The sequence below is a fragment of the Amia ocellicauda genome, chromosome 4, assembly GCF_036373705.1.
Source record: "Amia ocellicauda isolate fAmiCal2 chromosome 4, fAmiCal2.hap1, whole genome shotgun sequence".
Taxonomy (NCBI): Eukaryota; Metazoa; Chordata; class Actinopteri; order Amiiformes; family Amiidae; genus Amia; species Amia ocellicauda.
Window position 1 is genome coordinate 23,405,668 of NC_089853.1, and position 20,400 is coordinate 23,426,067.

Sequence of the window (20,400 nt, forward strand, 5' to 3'; positions counted from 1 at the left end):
TCTGTGCCTCTGACAATACTGAGGTTAAACTACAGTGTGAAGTGTAAGCAAGGGAATGTTTTAAAGACTGATCAGACACCAAACATCCATCTGCGTACATGTATGTTTTATTGCATTTCCCATATATACTTGATTTATTATGTACACTGTCAAATGTATGATTTTACCAAAGAAGCTGTATAAATCTGTACCCTCAGATATCTAGCACCATAAATAATCTGCAGAGCCCACTGTATTTATGGTATATAAAATTGTCCCTTCAGGATAATTTGCTTCAGATATAGTTTGGCTGTTGAATGAAGAAAAGTATGTTAACTGGAAAGCTGGATGTTCTGAATAAGAACACATTTATTTAAAGAACAAAAACAATAATGATTTGACCTTCATGAAAATGCGAAACAAGTAAAAACTATTTAGGAGTTATCAACTGACATTTACCTAACAGGACACTTAAACACACTTTATAATGAAGAATAGTGGAACTTACTGTACAAAAACAAGCAAATCCCTATCTATCGGTAATTGCTGTGTAGCAATTACAAATTATGGTAAAAGAATGGAATATGGCAATACAATTTAAGACATGATATATATATATATATATTTATGTCATATCCTGTTCATTATTGGTTGCCAGTCCTTGTTATTCAGATACATGTTCTATATGGCTTTTATAATATCTGTTTTTAAATGTACTTCATTCCCTAATGCCTGCTAGGAATTATTTTTGGTTTAAAGCATGTATGCAATACAAACTTGAAACAGCAATATAAACTTCATATCTCTTTAACCTACAATACTTAGAAATTGATTGCCTGACTGTGTAATTCTATAAATACATAGTCATGTCAATTGAGGTATTACTACTATTGAAAAATGTCAGAAAACAGACACAAATAATTTTGTATCAATTCTATAGTAAAAACTATGCATCATGCTTATGAGTAAATCTTATGTAACACAGAACATTGGGTGAACATCTACAGACAGCTTGTATAATAATGGTGTTATTTTATATAACCTGATGTTTGGGTGACTGTAACATAACATTTTATGTTGTTCAATACAGTGTACATTGTTCAGTTTGTTTTGCATAATTCAGTTCAGATCTCCTTGTGATCTAAAAGACTGATGATCAACAGGTTTCCTCAGATTATATTAACTAACAATCATATTTCATGCTACTAAACCCAAGGTGAATGTATTTTTGTGACAACCAGATTCAGTTTCTGGAGGAGCATTAAATTACTGACCGGCAAGAAAACAAATCTCCACTGACGGGGGCTACTGTTTCATTCTAGCATGATATTTAAACATCAGTAGGCTTACGTGAGATGACAGATTGGAGAGTGGTAAAATTGCAAAAAGATGTGAGGATGACAGAGCAGGAACTGTCAGCAAATTAGAAGCTTTGACTCCATATTTCTGCCAACAAGCCAAACAACTGCTGTCTCACACAGAGATGTCGCGGCTCGGCAGATATTTAATGGCTCTGAACTTTTATAAGCCAGTGTTTAGTGCGATATTGTGGAGGCACACAGAAACAACGTTGATTGTATTTTATTTTACAGGGGGGTATTTATGGATGACATCACAAAGGACTGTGCTTCGTGCTTCATTGCCTGTTGAAAATATCATTCTAGATGGTTCTGTAGTGTCTGACCCAGGATCTGTGTGGTACAGGAACATGACTTAAAGATGAACAACTTCCTTACCACTAAAGAGAACCTGGTGGTGGTGATGGTGGTCATATTTCCTTTCTTTAATCAATGCTCCATGCAGATAATCTAAATGGCTTTTTTATGTCTGAGGCCCAAATCTTGGTATGTGATTTTATAATGTAGAACTTACATTCGTATTGTTAAAAAATTGTTAATAAGGGAATCAAAAAAACGAATAATACTTGTAAAATACTCAAATTACAGATACGTTATTGTTACAAAAACTGTTCTAAGACATTTTGGGATCTGTGTGAGTGAGAATAAAGGATGTACGAGATTTAGTTTCTTTGGTATATCTAAATGGGCATTATGTTTTAAGATCTAAGGTGCAGTTAATGATATGCATTCATTCGCATTAATGAAGCTGCTTTCTTAAGCAAACTCAATTCTCAACATTTGAAGGCTCTGAAAATCAAGTCAACTCCCCCAAATTCCTCAGGGACTGACAGTTCAGCAGGCAGAGACTGATTTATATATGTAGAAGCTGTTAAATCAGACTGTAATTATATGTTGTTTATAGACCCACTCAGAACAGTCGCCAAGTTAAGCACTTTTATCCCTATATCAAATCTAATAGCCTGCTGGTGCTCGGTACATGATAATCCGGTTGGAGGCGAAAATAACTTTCTTATCAGTTTGAGCTGGAAGGGAGGCTGTGATGGTTGCAAAAGGTCATGTAGAAGAAAATAAAATCTCAAAACTGTGGAGCAGAGAAACCTCACAGCTACTTCAAGTGACTGTTAATGGGAGTGTTTTGACGTAGTTATAATTTGAGATTAGATTTTTATCACTGACTAGTTACAGTTGGTCTCCATCTCAGCCTCATGTTACTGGGTGTGCAAATAACCCAGTGACCTACCATGAAGCCCAACGCAATGCGGTACCCTGAGTGTGAGTCTCACAGGCCCTTTGCTGCAGGTGATTTATTAGTCTGCTGAGACCAGTAAGTTAAGTCACCCTGGTCAAATCACTGCACTTCCATCTTGGGTTTGATTGTACTTTACAGCACAGTATCTTAGGAACTATTGTAAGCATTAACACACACATACACACACACACACACACACACACACACACACACACACACACACACACACACACACACACACACACACACACAAACACATGCACACAAAGATTTTGGCTTCAGGAAACTGTTCCTTGTATTAAAAAAAAGGGAAGAATATTAAGATTATTTTATTCCTCCTTCATTTATTGTATTTCCAATTGGCAGTTTTGTACATCTTCTCTGGATTGTGTTCTGTGCTCCAGTGATGACACTTTTGGGGATTTTCTTTCTTTAAAAATAAATAAATACATAGATAAAAGTCACCATCCACCTTTCCTGGGCAACGTCATGGAGCAGTCTGTGTTCCCTAGTGACATCACACCCTGCTTGTGAAAACAAATGGAGTCAGTCAGTTTCATCCCAGGCTCTAAATCAGAGATTCAGGTTCAGGAAACAAAACAAAGGCATATTCTTAATGTTAATGCCTATTATTTCTTATTATACAGAAATATTAATAAGAGAGCAAGTCAAAAGGGCACAAGGTACTGTGGCGAGTGGATAATGTTTGTTGAATAACTAATGAGGACCTTGATATAAGGGAAAATTAACACTGAATTATCTTGAAAACACAATTGTATTGATTCGACACAGTCTAACAGTCTGTTGACAAGATAATGAATGGTAATGTGTCAGGTTCAAGTGCGAATACACACAGAGTATGTACACATAGACCACAGTACAGTGTATTGGGATACATTATTGATTTATTGATCAACCTTATATCTTTTTCTTATATCTAGCAATGAAAACAGTGATCGAAGTTCCCCTTGGAAGCCGCAGTATGAGAGTTACTGCAAAAGGACCCGATTCCCTCAGTGAGTAAACCATCTAACTCCTCCTAAATTACTGCAAATCAGGAACATTAGCCTTATATGACATGTATATTATATGTGAGTGCAAAAATCTGGAAGTATGTCAAGTATGTCCTGTGAAGCACTGCAACAAATATATGAGTCCAGTAAAATAAGTAATTTTAAGTGTTTAAGGTTTTATTTTTTCTTCAAGGATAGTCACATTTAAAAGGCACCTGAAACTGTCCAGTGGACTTCATGGGTATTTGTTTAAACCCTGAACCTTGATTTATAATGTTGATGATCAGATATACATACTTCACATTTCTTGAAAGGTGAAAATATTAAAAGAAACACATCAGTGAACCAAGAATAATAAAGAATGCATTCCTTAGAAACTCGTCCTCAATATTTCTAAATTAATATTACGTCTGCATTTTTTTTTTAATCAAACTGATCCAGGCATCTGTGTTTAAAATCATAATCAAATTATATACAAGCTGGAATGCATGTACTCATTCTCTAGGTCAAGCCCTGAAAGGTCATGCAATGAAAGTATAAATGTTACCATATATCTCTTATACTGTGCCGGTGTTTACATATAGTGAATCTGATAATACAGTTTAAGTTTTTGTTTAATTGCTTTTCCCTTTTTAAAGAAAAAAAATGTTACAGAGCTTTTCTCAGAAAAGGGATCAACATTATGAAAATCCTTCAATGAGTTTAAAACCTACATATAAAATATATCTACCTTCAGGCTGTTACCATGTCTCATATTCACTCTTCTTTTAAACATCTGGTAAATTCTTGGCAGTATGTCAGCTATCTGATTTATGGAAGAAGTCATCATACTGCAGTACTTGCCACTGAACACTGTAAGAAATCAAGTTCATTTTAAAATATAGATGTTCTAAACTTCACATCAGGCTTAGATCTGAATAATATATTTTGCTTTTCAGTTATTTTTAATTTTGCTCAAGTGTCATCTTTCCCAAATATATATCCCCATTTCTCAAATCCCAATTCACTGTCAGATAAGACAGGAATGATAGGATCTCTCTTGGGCCAGACCCTTTTTGCAGCTATGTAATCTGATCCATTGACTCTGATGAAACTTTTAAACCACAAGGATTCCAGTTCGTCTCAGACAGGCAATGCTTTCCGGGCATCATGAGGTGTCTGCTCCCACAGTGTGGCCCTGGGTGGGGGGAATGGGAGCTCCAGGGCAAATAGATCCAAGTTGATTTTCATTAATTTCCCTAGAATATATATGCGTCACATACTTAAACAGTATGTCCGACTAAGGAAAAAGATAGCATTTTTCAGCTTTCTTTAGTGCTCATCTGTATATTTATGTAGTGAACTGCTTCTCATTGGTGGATGGATGACCATGGGTATGTCAGTGAAATCAATGAACACTTATTACAGTGCTATTTAAAATTAAATGAGCTGTGTTTTAAGAGAGAGTTTGAAAACCTAAGCGGTAGAAGCATAGAGCCATACTGGCAGGTTTGAATATTGCAGACTCACAGTTGATATTCAAAGGCTCAGTTTGATGTTCACTGGAGACCTTCTGAAACAATTTATTCTTTCACAGAAATATTTCTGTTTGAAACCTGCCTCGCATACTTCTAACACGAAGCAGCTTTTGATTTGGTGGTGGCAAACATCACAACAAAGGGTTTCAGACTTTCAGACTGAATATTTGTTTTGTCAGACATTTCAAATATGGGATTTGAAAGTAAAGTTGAAATTGCTTTAACAGATCATTTATAAAATGTCAGGAGGCTAATAATAAGGATGGATAAACATAGAAAAGTTTTAAGGGGAAGAATGCCCAAAGAAAAATTAAAGTGAGGTTTTAAAACCCTAGTGCCCAAGACTCTGGTTCATGAACTTAAGTTAAACTAAATATTATCCAAACATGGTCAGAAAATGTATAATCTTATTTCCTCTAGAAAGAAGATTTTAATAGCTGTTTGGATTATGTATAATTACTTTGCATGGCATGGCAAGCATTTATCATTGTTAATTGTTTCAGTTTGCAAAACTGTGAATCTGTAACTTATTAATGTTGAAAAGAGATCACACATTTCATCGTTTATTTGAAAAGGGATCAGACATTTATGCAATCCTTGCTGAAAAATAGGAAAGCTATTTCAATATTCATGAAAACATTGTTATGGGAATGGTTTGTGTACTGTACACAATAACTCTCTTGAAGGAACAATCATGTTGGTAAAAGAAAATCCCTGACCAACTGGCTTTAGATTATTGTTTGAAGCTTTTATCACAATACATGCAACATAATTAAGTGAGTGGTTTCATTTTTTTCTTTTTTGAAAAAATTACAAAACAAAATAACAATTCAAGCTTCTTATTTTTTAGTCATCCCTATTTAAAACATGTTTTTCTTCAAATGAAATAAATAAAAGGGCTGGTGAATGAAACATGAGTAATCAGCCACCCTGATTTTTTGTTTTTTTAATGGCAAAGTCCCTTGATGTTTACATTTTTAAACTGTGTGTTTTGTTTATCTTATGGTAATTTTACTTTAGCTTATTTCATGGGACCACATTACATAAATATTGTCTTACAGTTATTGAGTCCCAGACACTACAAGGAGGAAAAGAGGAGCACAGTTTTGATTCTCTAGGGTCATACATAATAGAGAACACAACAGTGGAGTTCCACAAAGGTCCAGACAGGCAGACGCTGAAGGCACAAGGACCATTAGGAGCTGATTTTATCATAAAGGTAAGGATGGGAAGCCCCATCTTTAGTAGCATGTCGTATTAATTTATATTTAGGACTGAGCAGATTTTGTCCATACCTTATACATGTTAAAGTAGTAGCAAAATAGTACCCCTGTTTATGACCAGTGGTGTTACCAGAGCATTGTGTATATATATATATATATATACATATATATATATATATATATGTATATATATATATAAATAAAATTAAATAAAATTAAAAAATCCTGTGGCAAATGAAAGCAGTATGCAATGACTGTTCTAATCATCATCATTGTCTCCAAAGCAAGTCTTGAAGATATTCCATTGCATGTACTGCATGAGATGCTATATTTAATGTGGAACAAGTGATGTCATGCCGTTTAGGATCTGGACCCGAGCCTGCCAAGCAAATTTACTGCATATTATCCGCATCAAGGTTGTTTAGTTTAGAAAATAGGTTGCTTTAATCTAATATTTTTCATTATTTGTTTTATTTCATTATTGGTTCTTAAATAAGGTCTTTGATTAGGTCTTATAAACGTGATTCTGATCCAGTGTTTAATTTCATGCAATTTCTTTTAACGATTAAAATGTCTGGGGCTAGGATTAGAGTTAATACTGTATATTGAAACAGATGTTTTATTTTAGATAAGTCCTTTATCTGTGATCATAGTCTGTGAAGAGACGTTGTTAACCATGATACATATGATTTGGACATGGAACACGTTTTATTGTTTGTGTAAAGTAAAACAAATTAAATTAAAAAATAAAATATTAAAGAAGCTTAAACTTGGGGACAGTTAATTAAAAGGGTGAAGTTTAAAAATCAATTTATGTTCTGCATTAATAGTTTAATGACCTAGCACTGACCTTTTTCCTATGAAGAAAGTCTATGCTTTACTGAAGAATAAACACAGAGGTACAAAAACACTGAGAGAACATCATATATCTGCTCTAAGCTTTAAATAATCAAGCAACCTCCAATCACAACTAATAGCTGCCATATAGTAATTGGTTTGTCTTTACTAGTTTCAAATCTACCAATGGTAATCAAAGGAGGAATTAATCAATAGGTTATTTTATGATGGTGGTAATAAAGTGTCTGCACTTGGTTCCCTTTAGGTGAAGTATGCTGCTCCTCGGGACACTCTGGTTCAATTCACCTTCTACCAGCCTATTAGCTATCAGTGGAGGGAGACGGACTTCTTTCCCTGCACTGTGACCTGTGGAGGAGGTGAAGACAGTCATTCCAAAACCCATAGCTTCAGTCCACACCTGTAACCAAGGGCTCCGGTAACCCAGGTTTTTCACTGGTTTTTCACTTGTTTTCCATTAACCCCCAGGGTATCAGCTCAACTCGGCTGAGTGCACTGACATCCGCTCCAGTCGCGTGCTTCCAGACCATCACTGTCGTATTTATCCTGAAAATAAGAAACCCAAACCCAAGCTGAAGGAGTGCAACATGGACCCGTGCCCCGCAAGGTTGGCTCCATTTCGTCAGCTTCATAATCGCTGTTTAGATAAGCCCCACGTACCGCCTCCATTGACAACAACGTGCCAAGCATATTGAACTGTTTAGAACAAATATACAGCTTTAATTCCTTCATAACCCTGAGGCATTTAATGCTATCACATTTTGCAATATGCGTTCATTGGATTGAATTTTAACCACAATCTAAACAAATGCAATAATAATAATAAAACATTTGCTAAAACAAAGAAAACTCTTGTATTGCATTGTAAAGCATAGTCTATCATTCTGTCTGTCTGGCCTCCAATCAAATGAATAATGAAATGACCTTTGCCTTTAATTTTCGTCCTGCCAATGGCTTCTCATTGTGCGTTGTGATTTCCCTCCCCAGTGATGGATTCAAGGAGATCATGCCTTATGACCACTTCCAGCCTCTGCCACGGTAAGCTGCTCTGCTCAGAGAGGGTCTGTGTGTCCTAATAGGCTTGTTTTTTAGATGTTCTTAATATTTTTTTAAATTCCAATTCAATTAAAGTATGCCTTCTCTCTCCTACTGTACAGTGCACAGTGAGGAAAATCTGTTGTTCTGCATGGATAAGTACTACTTTAGGTACTGTAGGTCTTAGGTACTCTTGTTGTTTTTCAGATTTTACTTTTTGACATAATTTTCTTCTAGGGTTTTAACTGAAATATAGGATGGTTTACACTAAGCTGCAATCCTGACCTTTGCCAGTGACATCTTCCTATAATGCCATATAGGTGATGATTATGTACACTTCCCTGTTGATTTACTGGCCTCGACACCATCTGCATACATATTTCACCTCCTGCCAAAGCCTCATTATTCATGCGTAGAAGGTCCATACTTGCAATTCCATTCTGTTCCTAATGTGATAAACAGATTCACCTATAGAGTATTCCTTAAATTTAATGTTATCTTAATAAAAACAGTTTAATACATAGCTCAGTTATTATGTGTGCTAACTGCTTTTAACCTCTCCATTTTATTATTCTGCCATTGCTTAAAGGCCTACTTTCAATTTGACGTTAGTTGGCCAGTTTGGATTTCATTTAGGTTAATGATGTGTTGGTTGTGGGCTAAATAGGAGTAACAGGACAACATTTTTCTATTTTTTATACAAGAGAATGATTAAAGAATATATTCCTTTTTCAGAACATTAATAACCACTTATCACCTGAAACTGAAACCACTTTCATTTGAATAATTACTGACGCAAGGATATGGATACTGAAAGAATTAACACTAAAGTGAAAGTTCTTACTGTGTTATGAGTGAAATATTCAGAAATCCTTGTGCAGGACAAGAATACTTGTTTGATGCTTTTCTCCTCAGTGGACAATTCAAGAAAGATTCTTGTGTACATCTTCATGTATGTATTCATTTTGTCTTTATCCAGCTGGGAACATAACCCCTGGACAGTGTGCTCAGTGTCCTGCGGAGGGGGGAGCCAAGAGAGGAGTGTGCTGTGTGTGGAGGAGACTGTGCATGGCCAGATCTCCCAGGTGGAAGAGTGGAAATGCATGTACTCCCCCAAGCCCACACTCAAGCAGACCTGCAACGTGTTTGACTGCCCGAAGTGGGTAGCCATGGAATGGTCGCAGGTGAGTTTCTTTCCTGCTTAAATGACAAAACAAGACAAAAGACAGCATATGAAAAATGCATCATTAGTCCATAAAACAAAATCCAAAGTGACCTCTTCCTGGCTTAAATCAAAACTTCTCACCCCCTGATAATTTTCCAGTCCCATTGATGCTGACTCAGAATCCCAGAATCTCTGTCTATCCTCTTAATAAAAAAGCCTCCATCATGTGCTTTGTATGGAATTGGTGGGTGAGTGGGAGTTTTGATTTAATCTCAGCCTTTAGCCAACATTACATTGGCAGGGAGTTTATCTAAGGATTTATTTTCCCATGAGGGAGCATGAGGTGTCGAATTCATGGCACATTCTAACATGCTGCTTCTGAAGAACTGTAATGTCTAAATGGGTTTGAATCCAATTTGTGGCTACCCATAAAACCATTCTGTAATAACAAAAGGTAATGGGGCTTTTCTGCTCGGTTTCATAGAAGGACAGCCACTAACTCTGGGTTATGTCTGTGACAAACTGTGACTTTTGTTTAGCTTTTGTCAAATTCACTGGGGCTCTTTCTAGCCAACTATGGTGTTGTATAAGACTTTCCAATTTCAATGTAATTATTATCTTCAGGCATTATGACAGGAGAAAATGCCTGAGGTGATGCATTTTGAACCCGCTGATTTACTGTGCCTGAGAAACTAAACCATGCCTGTCCCTCGATTTAGAACCTGGTATTGTAATTACTTGTTAATTTTCCAGTGCACAGTTACCTGTGGCCGTGGCTTGCGTTACAGAGTGGTTCTGTGCATCGACCACCGAGGACAGCACACTGGGGGATGTAACTCACAGCTGAAGCCCCATATAAAAGAAGACTGTGTGGTGCCTATTGCATGCTACAAGCCTCGAGGTATGTTTTATAACCCCAAACAGACTATTATTATGAATTTGCACAATTGGATCAAACGGTAATAAAATGTATACACAGTGTATTGGGTACCTGATTGAGTAATGCTAGACCAGTCATTAGGTGGTCTTGTGTGTTCAAGACTGTGAAAGTCGAACCCCCATGGGGCAAGGCAATGATGCAATACTGAACAATCCTGGGGAAAACTGTAAGTGTACAGGCCAAAAGAGAGAAACAGGTTTCCCTTTGTCTTGAGAGGTGTTTCCTCCACTAATGTAAGTGTACCTCTGATGTCAAACTGCAGAAACTCAAGGACACATGGATACATCTTCATCTGTTTCCAATTCCAAAGTTTTATTTCAGACATGTTTTGTATTAAATACCTTGACCTTGGCTCCTTAAGGCTTCCTGCTAATGGGTCAGTGACAGCATTAAACACGAGGCAGGATCCCTGGACACAAAGTTGAGGATTGAGGTCTACAAGCCTGCAGGATAAGAGAAAGTATTTCTAAAGCAGGATAGTAGTGGGTCTCAAGATCTGTTAAAAGGCGGTGAGACTGTGATTGGTCTCATATAGAAAGATCTCAAAAAGGTAAGACCGAAGAAAAATACATAATAGTGTTTAGAAAAGGTAAGACTTGGTAATAGTTTCTGGAATCATTCTTATGCTCGGAGACATAAATATTTTGTTGGTGTAACTATATATTTACCTTGATGACTTGAGGGCTTTAGAGGTGTCTTCAAGTTCTGAATGCTGCCTCTCCCTTAGAGTCCTGACAGCCCATTAGATGGATTGTATAACAAGCAAATGCAGAGGTGGAGCCAAATGGCACATCTTGAACATGCACCACAGAGATAGATGTTTTACGCCACTGACCACTACACATGATTAATAATCCTGGATCTGAAAGGTTGCAAGTCTTTCAAAATATTATTTTCTTATCCACAAACAAGAACCACTACATAAGGAAAAAACAGTTTGTTCAGAGGCTTTTGAGAGGCTCGTTGATGAATAAGATGTCTTGTCACCACAGGAGAGGAGCTCTCGTCTGACTTCTGATTAGTACTGAGGCAGGTTGTGATTTATCACCCTGCCAGACTTGGCTGTCATTAGACCAAAGCTGATCCAATGGGAAAGGGTTAAACGACCCTGTAAAGAACACAGTTATGGCAGTGAATTATTCTTTGTAAGTATTCTATCCCTGCATGACTCTGAGGGCTCAGATGAATGATTTATGCATTCTACTCTTCCAGAAAAACTTCCTGTGGAAGCTAAGCTGCCCTGGTTTAAACAAGCACAGGAACTGGAGGAGCCCAGAGCTGCTTCAGAGGAGCCAACGTGAGTTCACATCCATTAATTTCCATCTGCTCCTTAATAAAACTCTTTCTCATAACCAAAGGAAAAAGGCACATGTCCTGCTAGCCCAACAAGTGGAGATATTTGCAGAGGCATCTTAGAGGGAAAGCTTAATTGAAACCCTGATGGAGGTTTATTTCTCAGGTGTCTGTTTTTTGGTTTTGTTATTTTGGATTCAACATGGTTTTCCTTTGCATTTGTCAGTTCTTTCTTACTTGCTGGTCATCAAAAACCACAGAGTATCCTATAAGACAAGTCTTAACTTACAGAAATTAGTAAAGTATCTGATCTTTGGATATGATTATTTTATTTTAGGTCAGCTTTTGTGGTTTGGGTTTTATTTCATTGCTTCAGTACGAAGGAACGTGCTTGTTTTTTTTCTTGTTTTCTTTTTCTCTCAAATCCCAGTTTGTTCTATTATTAGACCTATCTGCGATGATATTTTCATTTATAGCAGCCAAGGGAGTAAAGGCGTCTCTATTTTCAAACCCACAAAATGTGACCATGCCAGAACAGTTCCGAATGATAAATACTTTTGCCTCTGTGGTCTACCAAAGGCAGCTATCTTAGAAACTCGTAAAAAGAAAAAGAAAAAAACATGTAAAGAATGTGGGGTCAATGTACGTCAATGTCAACTGAGGGAAGACCAAGAATAGTGCAGTGATGACCTTCTTCCTACAAGGGACATGGAATTAGCTGCAGCTAGATCTACTATTGATCCAAGAAGTCATCTTACATTACCATTTCATTTTATCAGAAAAATATATATTTTTGAGTAATGTTACTCATGTGGCTAAATGTAGAAGGATTTTGTGAGCGGTTTAACATGTGCAATAATCTCCTTCATCAACAACAGATATATTTAACATCCTAGGTTATGCAATACTATTGACAAAGCATAACTCACTATGCTTATTTGGAGGCAGAAAATGCATACACGTTAAAAACGTGAATATCTTTGCATGGCAGGGTGTGGTAATTTGTATGGGAATACATTAAATGGGGGCGGTTCTGGAAAATAAACTGCTAACTTAGTATTAAGCACTCATGCTCTTGATTTATGCAATGATGCTGTGAAAGATATTTATTCCCTGTTTCCTTGTGCTGCGTCCTTCTGTGGCTTTATATTACACATATTTAGTGATTCCATTCCACTTCTATTCCATTATGTCAGGCTAATCTGAAGTAATTTAATAATTTTGCTAGAAAATATCAGAGCACCTTTCCAAAAGGAGACTTGAGCTGTTGTGAGCTAGTCCTGAACTTCTTGCCTTGGCTCAGTGAGAACAGGATTACAGCATTGACATCCCTGGAATTCATTGTTTGGCTGCTTAGTGTTTTCTGAATAGCTCACACCTGGGCTTGCTTACAGCCACGACTGTGTAGTTTTCCTCTGTCCGAAATGTATCTGATTTTTCAGCATGCTTTGTTGCCATAACAATAACTCTGAAGCCGGGCATAAAAATGTCCCTCCTGGTGAGTAAAAATTATGTAGTTTTGTTCTAAAACAGACGTCTCCCTACTTCATTCACAAATGTTTTCTTTAAGGGAAAATAAATATTCTTTGATTCATAGCAGCCATTCTTAAATATTTTACCTTGATGTGTAAGTTTTGGAATGAATTACAAATAGAGCCTTAATGTCTATCAAAAATTAAATATAGTGATTTGCTCATGTACAGTTGCATTTGAATAAGAGGTACCTATTTTTAATTTTTTTGTAAACGAATAACATAAATGACCCATTACGTTCTTTACAGCTCTTGAGAAATCGTTTTTTTGGAGAATCTGTTTTATCAATCGTGTGAAGCGTTTTGATTCTGACATCATGATATCCCTTAATAACACACCCACATTAGTCAAAACATGACACGTTGTGGCTTTTGGGGAATTACAGGTCTCATAGAACTTAATCCCTTAAGCTTGCAGAATGTTTAGACAGCAATACCATAAGGCGCATGTTGACTTCAGTGTAGGGTCTGTGCAGTTGACTGTATTTAAATGTTTTTACAGACTTTGTACCCTGCAAATGTTCTTATTTTTTGCTTACTTACAAGGGGAAAAAGTATAGTGTGGTTTGGCTTTTTCTATTGGCTAATAAGAATAGCAAAATATGAGAGCTCATTGCCTCCTTATATTCTCAGCAAGCATACTTTTGCAACTCAAGAATCAAACATCCATAATACATTAGCATTATACATTTTGTGGTCAAGCATTGGAAAGGAACCATTATTCTACACTTTGTGAAATATTATGGCTACATCATTCAATTCATCAGCGTTTTATATGCTACCTTACCAGAGCACAAAGCTTCAGATTTTACCCTATATTTAGATGTCCGTAGACTGCATATAAACATTAATTTACAACATAGGGCATATTTAATTATTTCCAGCATGTTATAAACCATTTCATTTTATGATCCTGTAACCCCTTAATTTTCATTCTGTCTGTATAAAGGTAGTTTTGGGTTCTTCTGCATTGATGCATTTGCATCTTTTGACATGTCATGGATCCTATCTGAAAATAAATATCCAGTTTTATATTTCGAGATATATCAAGTCTGCATCATTTTTTATCATAGATTTGTTTATGCAGTCTTTCTTAAACAGGTTTTTGCAGAATAAGATCATAGTAGCTATAATCATGTTAAATTAAAACTTTAAAAGCTATAACAGACTCAAGTAAAAATGTGACATATTTCAGTACCATTTGCCAATATTATCCTACACCCTTTTCTAAAGAAACTTTGAATAAATCATTAATTCACTTGCTTTGGTTATGTAATTCTGTCAAAGCATTGTCAAGAGGCACTGGAGACAAAATTGACATGTGCAGTGTTATATCCAATGCTGCAGCCATTATCCCGTAAAAATGCACAATGTTTTAATGCATATTAGTTCTACAAAGGGAGATAAAGTGTTCCAGTTTCTTTTACAGAACTCTCCATTACAAGTGCCAACTTTCCACACAAAAAAAATTACTTCATGTTCTGAGAAGCTATAAACATGCAAAAATACATCCCTGTTATATAAAATAAATAAATTTCAAATCAAAATCCAACCATCTGCTAATAATTATTATTGCTTAATATATCCTTCATCCAATTTTTTTTTCATTCAGACAGGCATTCTTAGGGCGCAATTTAATAAGCTAATAAATAACTCCTTCGATGTGCAAAGGAACAAATTAAGTATAGTATATTTTTATACATGTGTAGAAAAACTTCTGTTATTGATGTAGAATGAAAAAATCCCTCACTTAAATCTTTCACTATGTCTTGTTCAGATGGAATTTTACTAATACTCCTAAAAAATACAATCAGACGGCATTACTTAATTCAATCTTTACTTAATAAAAGCAGCAGTAGATACATCTAAAAGTGGATATGATTTCAGCTTTTACTTTTGCCCTGTTTTTAAGATACCTTTTTGACCAGATAATCAATCTCATATCAAGGATATTGATACTTTTTGTGTAAATATTTGTCAAATAATGGTCTAAATTCCGAGTTAAGTAGACACAATAGAGGACTGTCCTTCTATGTGTGCCCTGGCTCTCTGAAAGCCTTAGTAATGAAAATGATAGCAGTTATCTGAGAAAGAGAATACTACTCAAATGGGGTGGGACATCATCCGTTATCATGGGACCTCATGAACGCATTGTCTAACAAAGCTGCCTATAGGTTTGTAGTTTATGTAATACAGCGCACAGCCACTCACCTTCTTTGCCGGAGCCCAGAAGGCTCACACTCCACCTTGCAGTCTTTGGATACTATTCTCTTTCTCAGATAACCGGGGGTGCACTTGCAACCTATCATTATCTTTCAAATCCAGAATACTACCTAAAGCTAAAGCTAAAGTCCCAGGTGAATGGCAAAAAGAGTCGCTGTACAAATTAAAGCAGGTAGAGGAGGTATCTGCCTGAGAGACAATGCACAGCAACCTATAGGCAGCTTTGTTAGACAATTAAATCATCCCGTGGTAGCAAGCGATGTCCCATCCCCCTTTGTGTAGTATTCTCAATTCAATGAAAAACACTGATTCCTGACTCTGGACTCTGTTTTTGAAAGAAAAATACTTCTACACTGGTTTCAGCTGTGATGCCAGACTATAGCATTTGGCAGATATGTGTATGTTGGTTTGGTGGTTTGGGGTGCGGTGGGGTATCTGTGCTACTCAGCGGGTCCTCCCTCACTCATTTAATGCACCCCAATAGTGAGTTGCTGCGTATATTACTGTAGGTTTTCAAAATACACTGTGGTGAACCCATCCATTCACAGCAAATTCATCTTGCCTTCTGGGTAACTGCATTGAGTTGTGCTGGCTTGCTCTTCTTGTGCAGGTTTGTCCCTGAAGCTTGGAGCCCCTGCAGTGCCAGCTGTGGTCCAGGGCATCAGACCCGCCAGGTGAGGTGCAGGGTTCTGTTGTCCTTCTCCCAGACCGAGGTGGATCTGCCTGATGAGGAATGCGAGGAAGATAAGCCCTTGTCTGAGAGAGACTGTGACCATGGGCCCTGTGGGGGCAGTCAGGCTGGCAATGAGCCCTCCATCCCCCACTATGGCAGTGATCAGCCGTATGACTGGGAGTACGAGGGGTTCACCACTTGCTCTGCCTCGTGCGCAGCAGGTAACTCTTAACATGGGAATATAATGGGGGGTCTTACATGGATTCATTAATGTGAAGATTCACCACTTTTGAGCTTCATTTTGTTAAGTGTCGTAGAACAGAGAGTGAATTGTTTAAAAAAACACCAGTGCCTTGAACACTGTAGCTGCCAAAATAATTTGGTCTGCTTTGTGAAAACGCTGATAAATTATTTTTCGAGCAAACAAAACATTTGACCATCCTGCATTTGCCTGCCTTTGCCTAATAATTGTTTTTGGCAAATATTGAGGTTAAGCTCAGCTTCCTCTTAAATCTTATAAACATTAAGTTCTGCTACTTTAGAATACATGCATAGAGAATATGACAATTTAAAATAGCATGGTGTATACACTCAAGTCTTTGGAAGTACAGTACTACAATGCCAAACAAGACTGAGGTGTTTTTCGATGTTGAGACCATCTCAAGGTTCAGTACTGCATTAGTTCTGCAAGAAGATATAGAAAGTGAACACTGTTTTTTGCTTATCAAAATGTTATGAAGATATGAAGATATGTTTTCTTAATGTGATGGATTTGTTCTGGACACCTTTGATGTGCTTGATCAATCCTTTCCTGTTCTCAATGCAGTCAGTGAGGGATCTGAATTTGTTTGAAGCTTACTTTTCTGTTTTTCCACAGGAAAACAAGAAGCTGTTGTGGTGTGCCTCAACAAGCAGAAAAGAGAAGTGGTTAGTGATGCTCTTTGTGACGGCTCCAGTCGTCCCCCTGTGATGATTCGAATCTGCAGTACAGATCCGTGTCCCCCAAGGTAAGAAAAATAGAAGAGCCCAGGACAGGCATCTTAATGAACAGAAATGGAGCAACATGTATGTCCCAAAAGGACACTAAGTATTAGCCTGAACATCTTGAATTCCAGCAATATTTCAGCCAAGATCAAAAAGAATCTTCAAAAGCTTTAAATTTTAATATAGATATGTACAAACTCTTATTAAAGGTAAGTGTGCCATGTTTAAACACCATCAATATGTCAATTTTTTTCTTTCTTTTTTCTGATGCACTGTGAACAGTGACTAAATATTTCCTGTCTAGGGGGGTATTGAAATGGGAATTAAAAGCATAATGCATGTTTTTTTAATTTTATTTGAATGTAACCTGCATATGCATAATCATGGTGGATGCACTTTAATACTGCTACTAACTATATATTTATGAAAAATAATACTTAGAATAATTAACATTTTAACTTTGCTAATACCAAACAAAGACTATGGGAGGGTCACTGACATAGAGCTGCATTCCTGGTTGTAGTTATTCGGGCAGCTTTTTCTGATTGTTTTGCCAACTGAAACCGTGTGCATCAGTTTACAAAATAAGCTTTGAAATTCTCTGTGTTATGTTTCCTTAATTAACGGGATCCTTGGATCTATTTATTTTTTCCAAGATGTTTTCGAGCATGCAAGAACACTAAAATTACTTGGAACGATAATGCAGTTCATTGCTGGTTTTGTGACTCTCTATTTAATGTATTTTAAAATGGAATATACATAAATAAAATATATCAAAATAATTGGCGATCAAACAAACACATATAAACCAAAAGGCAAAAATGAAAAGATAAGATCAGCCAGAGTACCCCTTTAATTACCATATCGAAGTCTGCAATTAGTGAAAGTAATTTGTAACATACACTAGAAACAGGTGGTTCTAATAGTGAATGCCAGCTTTCAAATCTTTTGGCTGACTATAGGGACATTTTATGTTTCTAGAAAATATACACAGAACTGTCTCAGAACTGTTTCCATTAGTATGAAATGCCCTAGTTAAAAACAGGTATTCCAGATATATAATTTTATTTACATTTTTAGCTGACATGTACACCTTTTTCATATCAATAAATGTGTTCATACAGTCTCTGTACAATTGTAAAAATACATTTCAAGTTATACGCTTCACCTCCAAAGTGTAATGCTTTTCCCAGTGATTTGTCAATGGAAAAAAGAAAGAAATCGCATTTGTAAATCCGTAACCACGTACAAGAAGTAGCTTTATAGAGGAAAGGGAACCCAGTGTAAAATGTAAAAAAGCAACTTCTCCTCATCCATTCATATCAATAAACTTAGCAGTTAAAAAAAAGAAAAAAAACATCCAACAGATTTCAGCGTGGTGTGTGAATACTTTTCTCTGATAAAAATGGTTTGTTTGTGTGGTCCCTCATACCTCATGTGGCGTTCTACAATATTCAACAAATCAGTGCTGGAAGAACAGTTGGGAATAACATTCACACAAAGCACTAGGATTTCTACTTTCTATTTTTGCTTTCATGTAGACAGCTGCTAGATACCACAAGATTTCTTCTTCTTCTGTCTCTGTGAATTTAATGTAGGCTACTGATCATTCAGACAAGTCACATTGAAGGTTTATGGCTGAATTTAATTGCAGTGTTTCTGCAGTAAGATAATTTAACTCTAGTAGCACAACGGGGGCGAGTAGACCTTCATCTTTACTCTAACACTGTGAATAAAATAGAGTTTGTCTTTATGAGATCATTTATTTTTCCCCCCTGGTGCCAAAGGACATCCTCACAGACAAGTCTAACTGTAAATATTATCCCATCAGATCAGAGCCGCAGCAAGCTTGTGCTGAGACAGCAACAATAGGATACAGAGGGGACTCTTGCACAGGAGAGTCTCAGCAAATATCTCATGCATGCAGGGTCCCAAAGCCAGAGATCACAGGCCTAGCTCTGGCCTTTTGGTGATCAAAGCTGTGTTCATTTGTAAATATTTATGAAGTTTTCCGGTAAGGAGTAAAATCTTCTGAATCATTCTGTCATCAGCAGTGAGGTCTGCTTTCCCTAAGGGAGGAAGATGCAAAAAATAACTGGTTCATCTTACAAATGGTATTGTCGGCCAGTCAGGGGGAAGCAAATAAATCGACCAAAAAACATAACGTTACAAATCCTGAATTTGTGTCTTCTTCGCTCTCAGTGAAAGCCATGGTCAGGTCTTTTGCTGATATAATTTTCCTATGCATTAGCTGTTCTTATTCAGTTTAAGACTCCATAGTCTAGAATAACCCACTTGAGAGATAAAGGAAGCCTTCCAGTAATGTTATACATGGTTTGCTATTTTCTAAGCAGTGTAGTTGTTAATTGATGTTGCTATAGAACAGCCCCTGTTGTTTGTGTAGTCAGTTCTTGTCAGGATGTAGCCCCATATTCCCACTGGCAACTGACAATAGGAGGCCTGGTACTCTACTCTACTAGATGAGTCACATAGGAGCCCTTTTGAAACCGCTTTAAAAGAGCAGAAAGGGGAGGCACAGATGCTTCAGAAAATGAAATATTGACATCATTGCCAGTGCCAAGAACAATATGTTCATGACGAGATAGAGGGGTATCCTGAAAAGGTATTTAACGTCCCAATGAATGTATGTGCTCGCATGATTTATAAAGAGCAGAATAAATGCTGCCTTTCAGTACTGGATTATTTATGTTATTATTTTTAAGACATACTTTTTGAGTTACAGGGAATTCCCAGGTACAGAGATTGCTATGTCTGAAGGCTGCAGCCTCTGTGTATTACTGGGTTTACAAAGGGACTACTCTTTGCTATGATTTGAAGTTGAATAAGAGATGGATGAATAAAGGACGTGAATTAATATTTATCTAGTTTAGATTCTACTTTGTATCCAAAACCTTACTCATGGAGCATCACAGAAAAGAGGTTGATTGATACCGAAGTACTTTTGAACAGGCTTGACATGAACAGAAATAAAAACTTTGAAAGGCTACTTGTATGAATAACATAGATTTTGTATTGTGTATTTTTGTATTTATGCATGTATGTATTTATTTATTGCTTTTTTTTAATGTGTGTATCAATCATGTTGCAAAGCTGAAGAAAGTCTAGAACTGAGGTGTGGGTTGCCCTTTAGTGGGAAATGGGGATAGATTATTATAACCCCAAAACCATAAAATGCTTTCCTCATTCCATTCTATAATATTTAAGGTATGAAGTAATCTCAGTTCATAAACTTGGATGGGCCCACTTAATTAAGATAACCATAGAAATAAATCTGAGGTATATAATTCCTCCATGGTAAGGATATTTTACTTCCTCAGCTGAAACCCTGCACCTCTGT

At 36.7% G+C, this 20,400-nt stretch overlaps 1 protein-coding gene across 1 annotated transcript in view; it reads left to right on the forward strand.

The window, feature by feature from the left end:
* The window catches only part of adamtsl3 (ADAMTS-like 3), a 133,653-nt gene that overhangs the window by 86,593 nt on the left and 26,660 nt on the right, over nt 1-20,400 (forward strand). The window contains exons 8-17 of the mRNA XM_066701487.1: nt 3,531-3,605; nt 6,181-6,338; nt 7,445-7,556; nt 7,666-7,804; nt 8,185-8,235; nt 9,212-9,416; nt 10,151-10,298; nt 11,550-11,634; nt 15,996-16,279; nt 16,936-17,065. Of these exons, the coding sequence (XP_066557584.1) occupies nt 3,531-3,605; nt 6,181-6,338; nt 7,445-7,556; nt 7,666-7,804; nt 8,185-8,235; nt 9,212-9,416; nt 10,151-10,298; nt 11,550-11,634; nt 15,996-16,279; nt 16,936-17,065 (1,387 nt within the window). The remainder of the gene's footprint in view (nt 1-3,530; nt 3,606-6,180; nt 6,339-7,444; nt 7,557-7,665; nt 7,805-8,184; nt 8,236-9,211; nt 9,417-10,150; nt 10,299-11,549; nt 11,635-15,995; nt 16,280-16,935; nt 17,066-20,400) is intronic.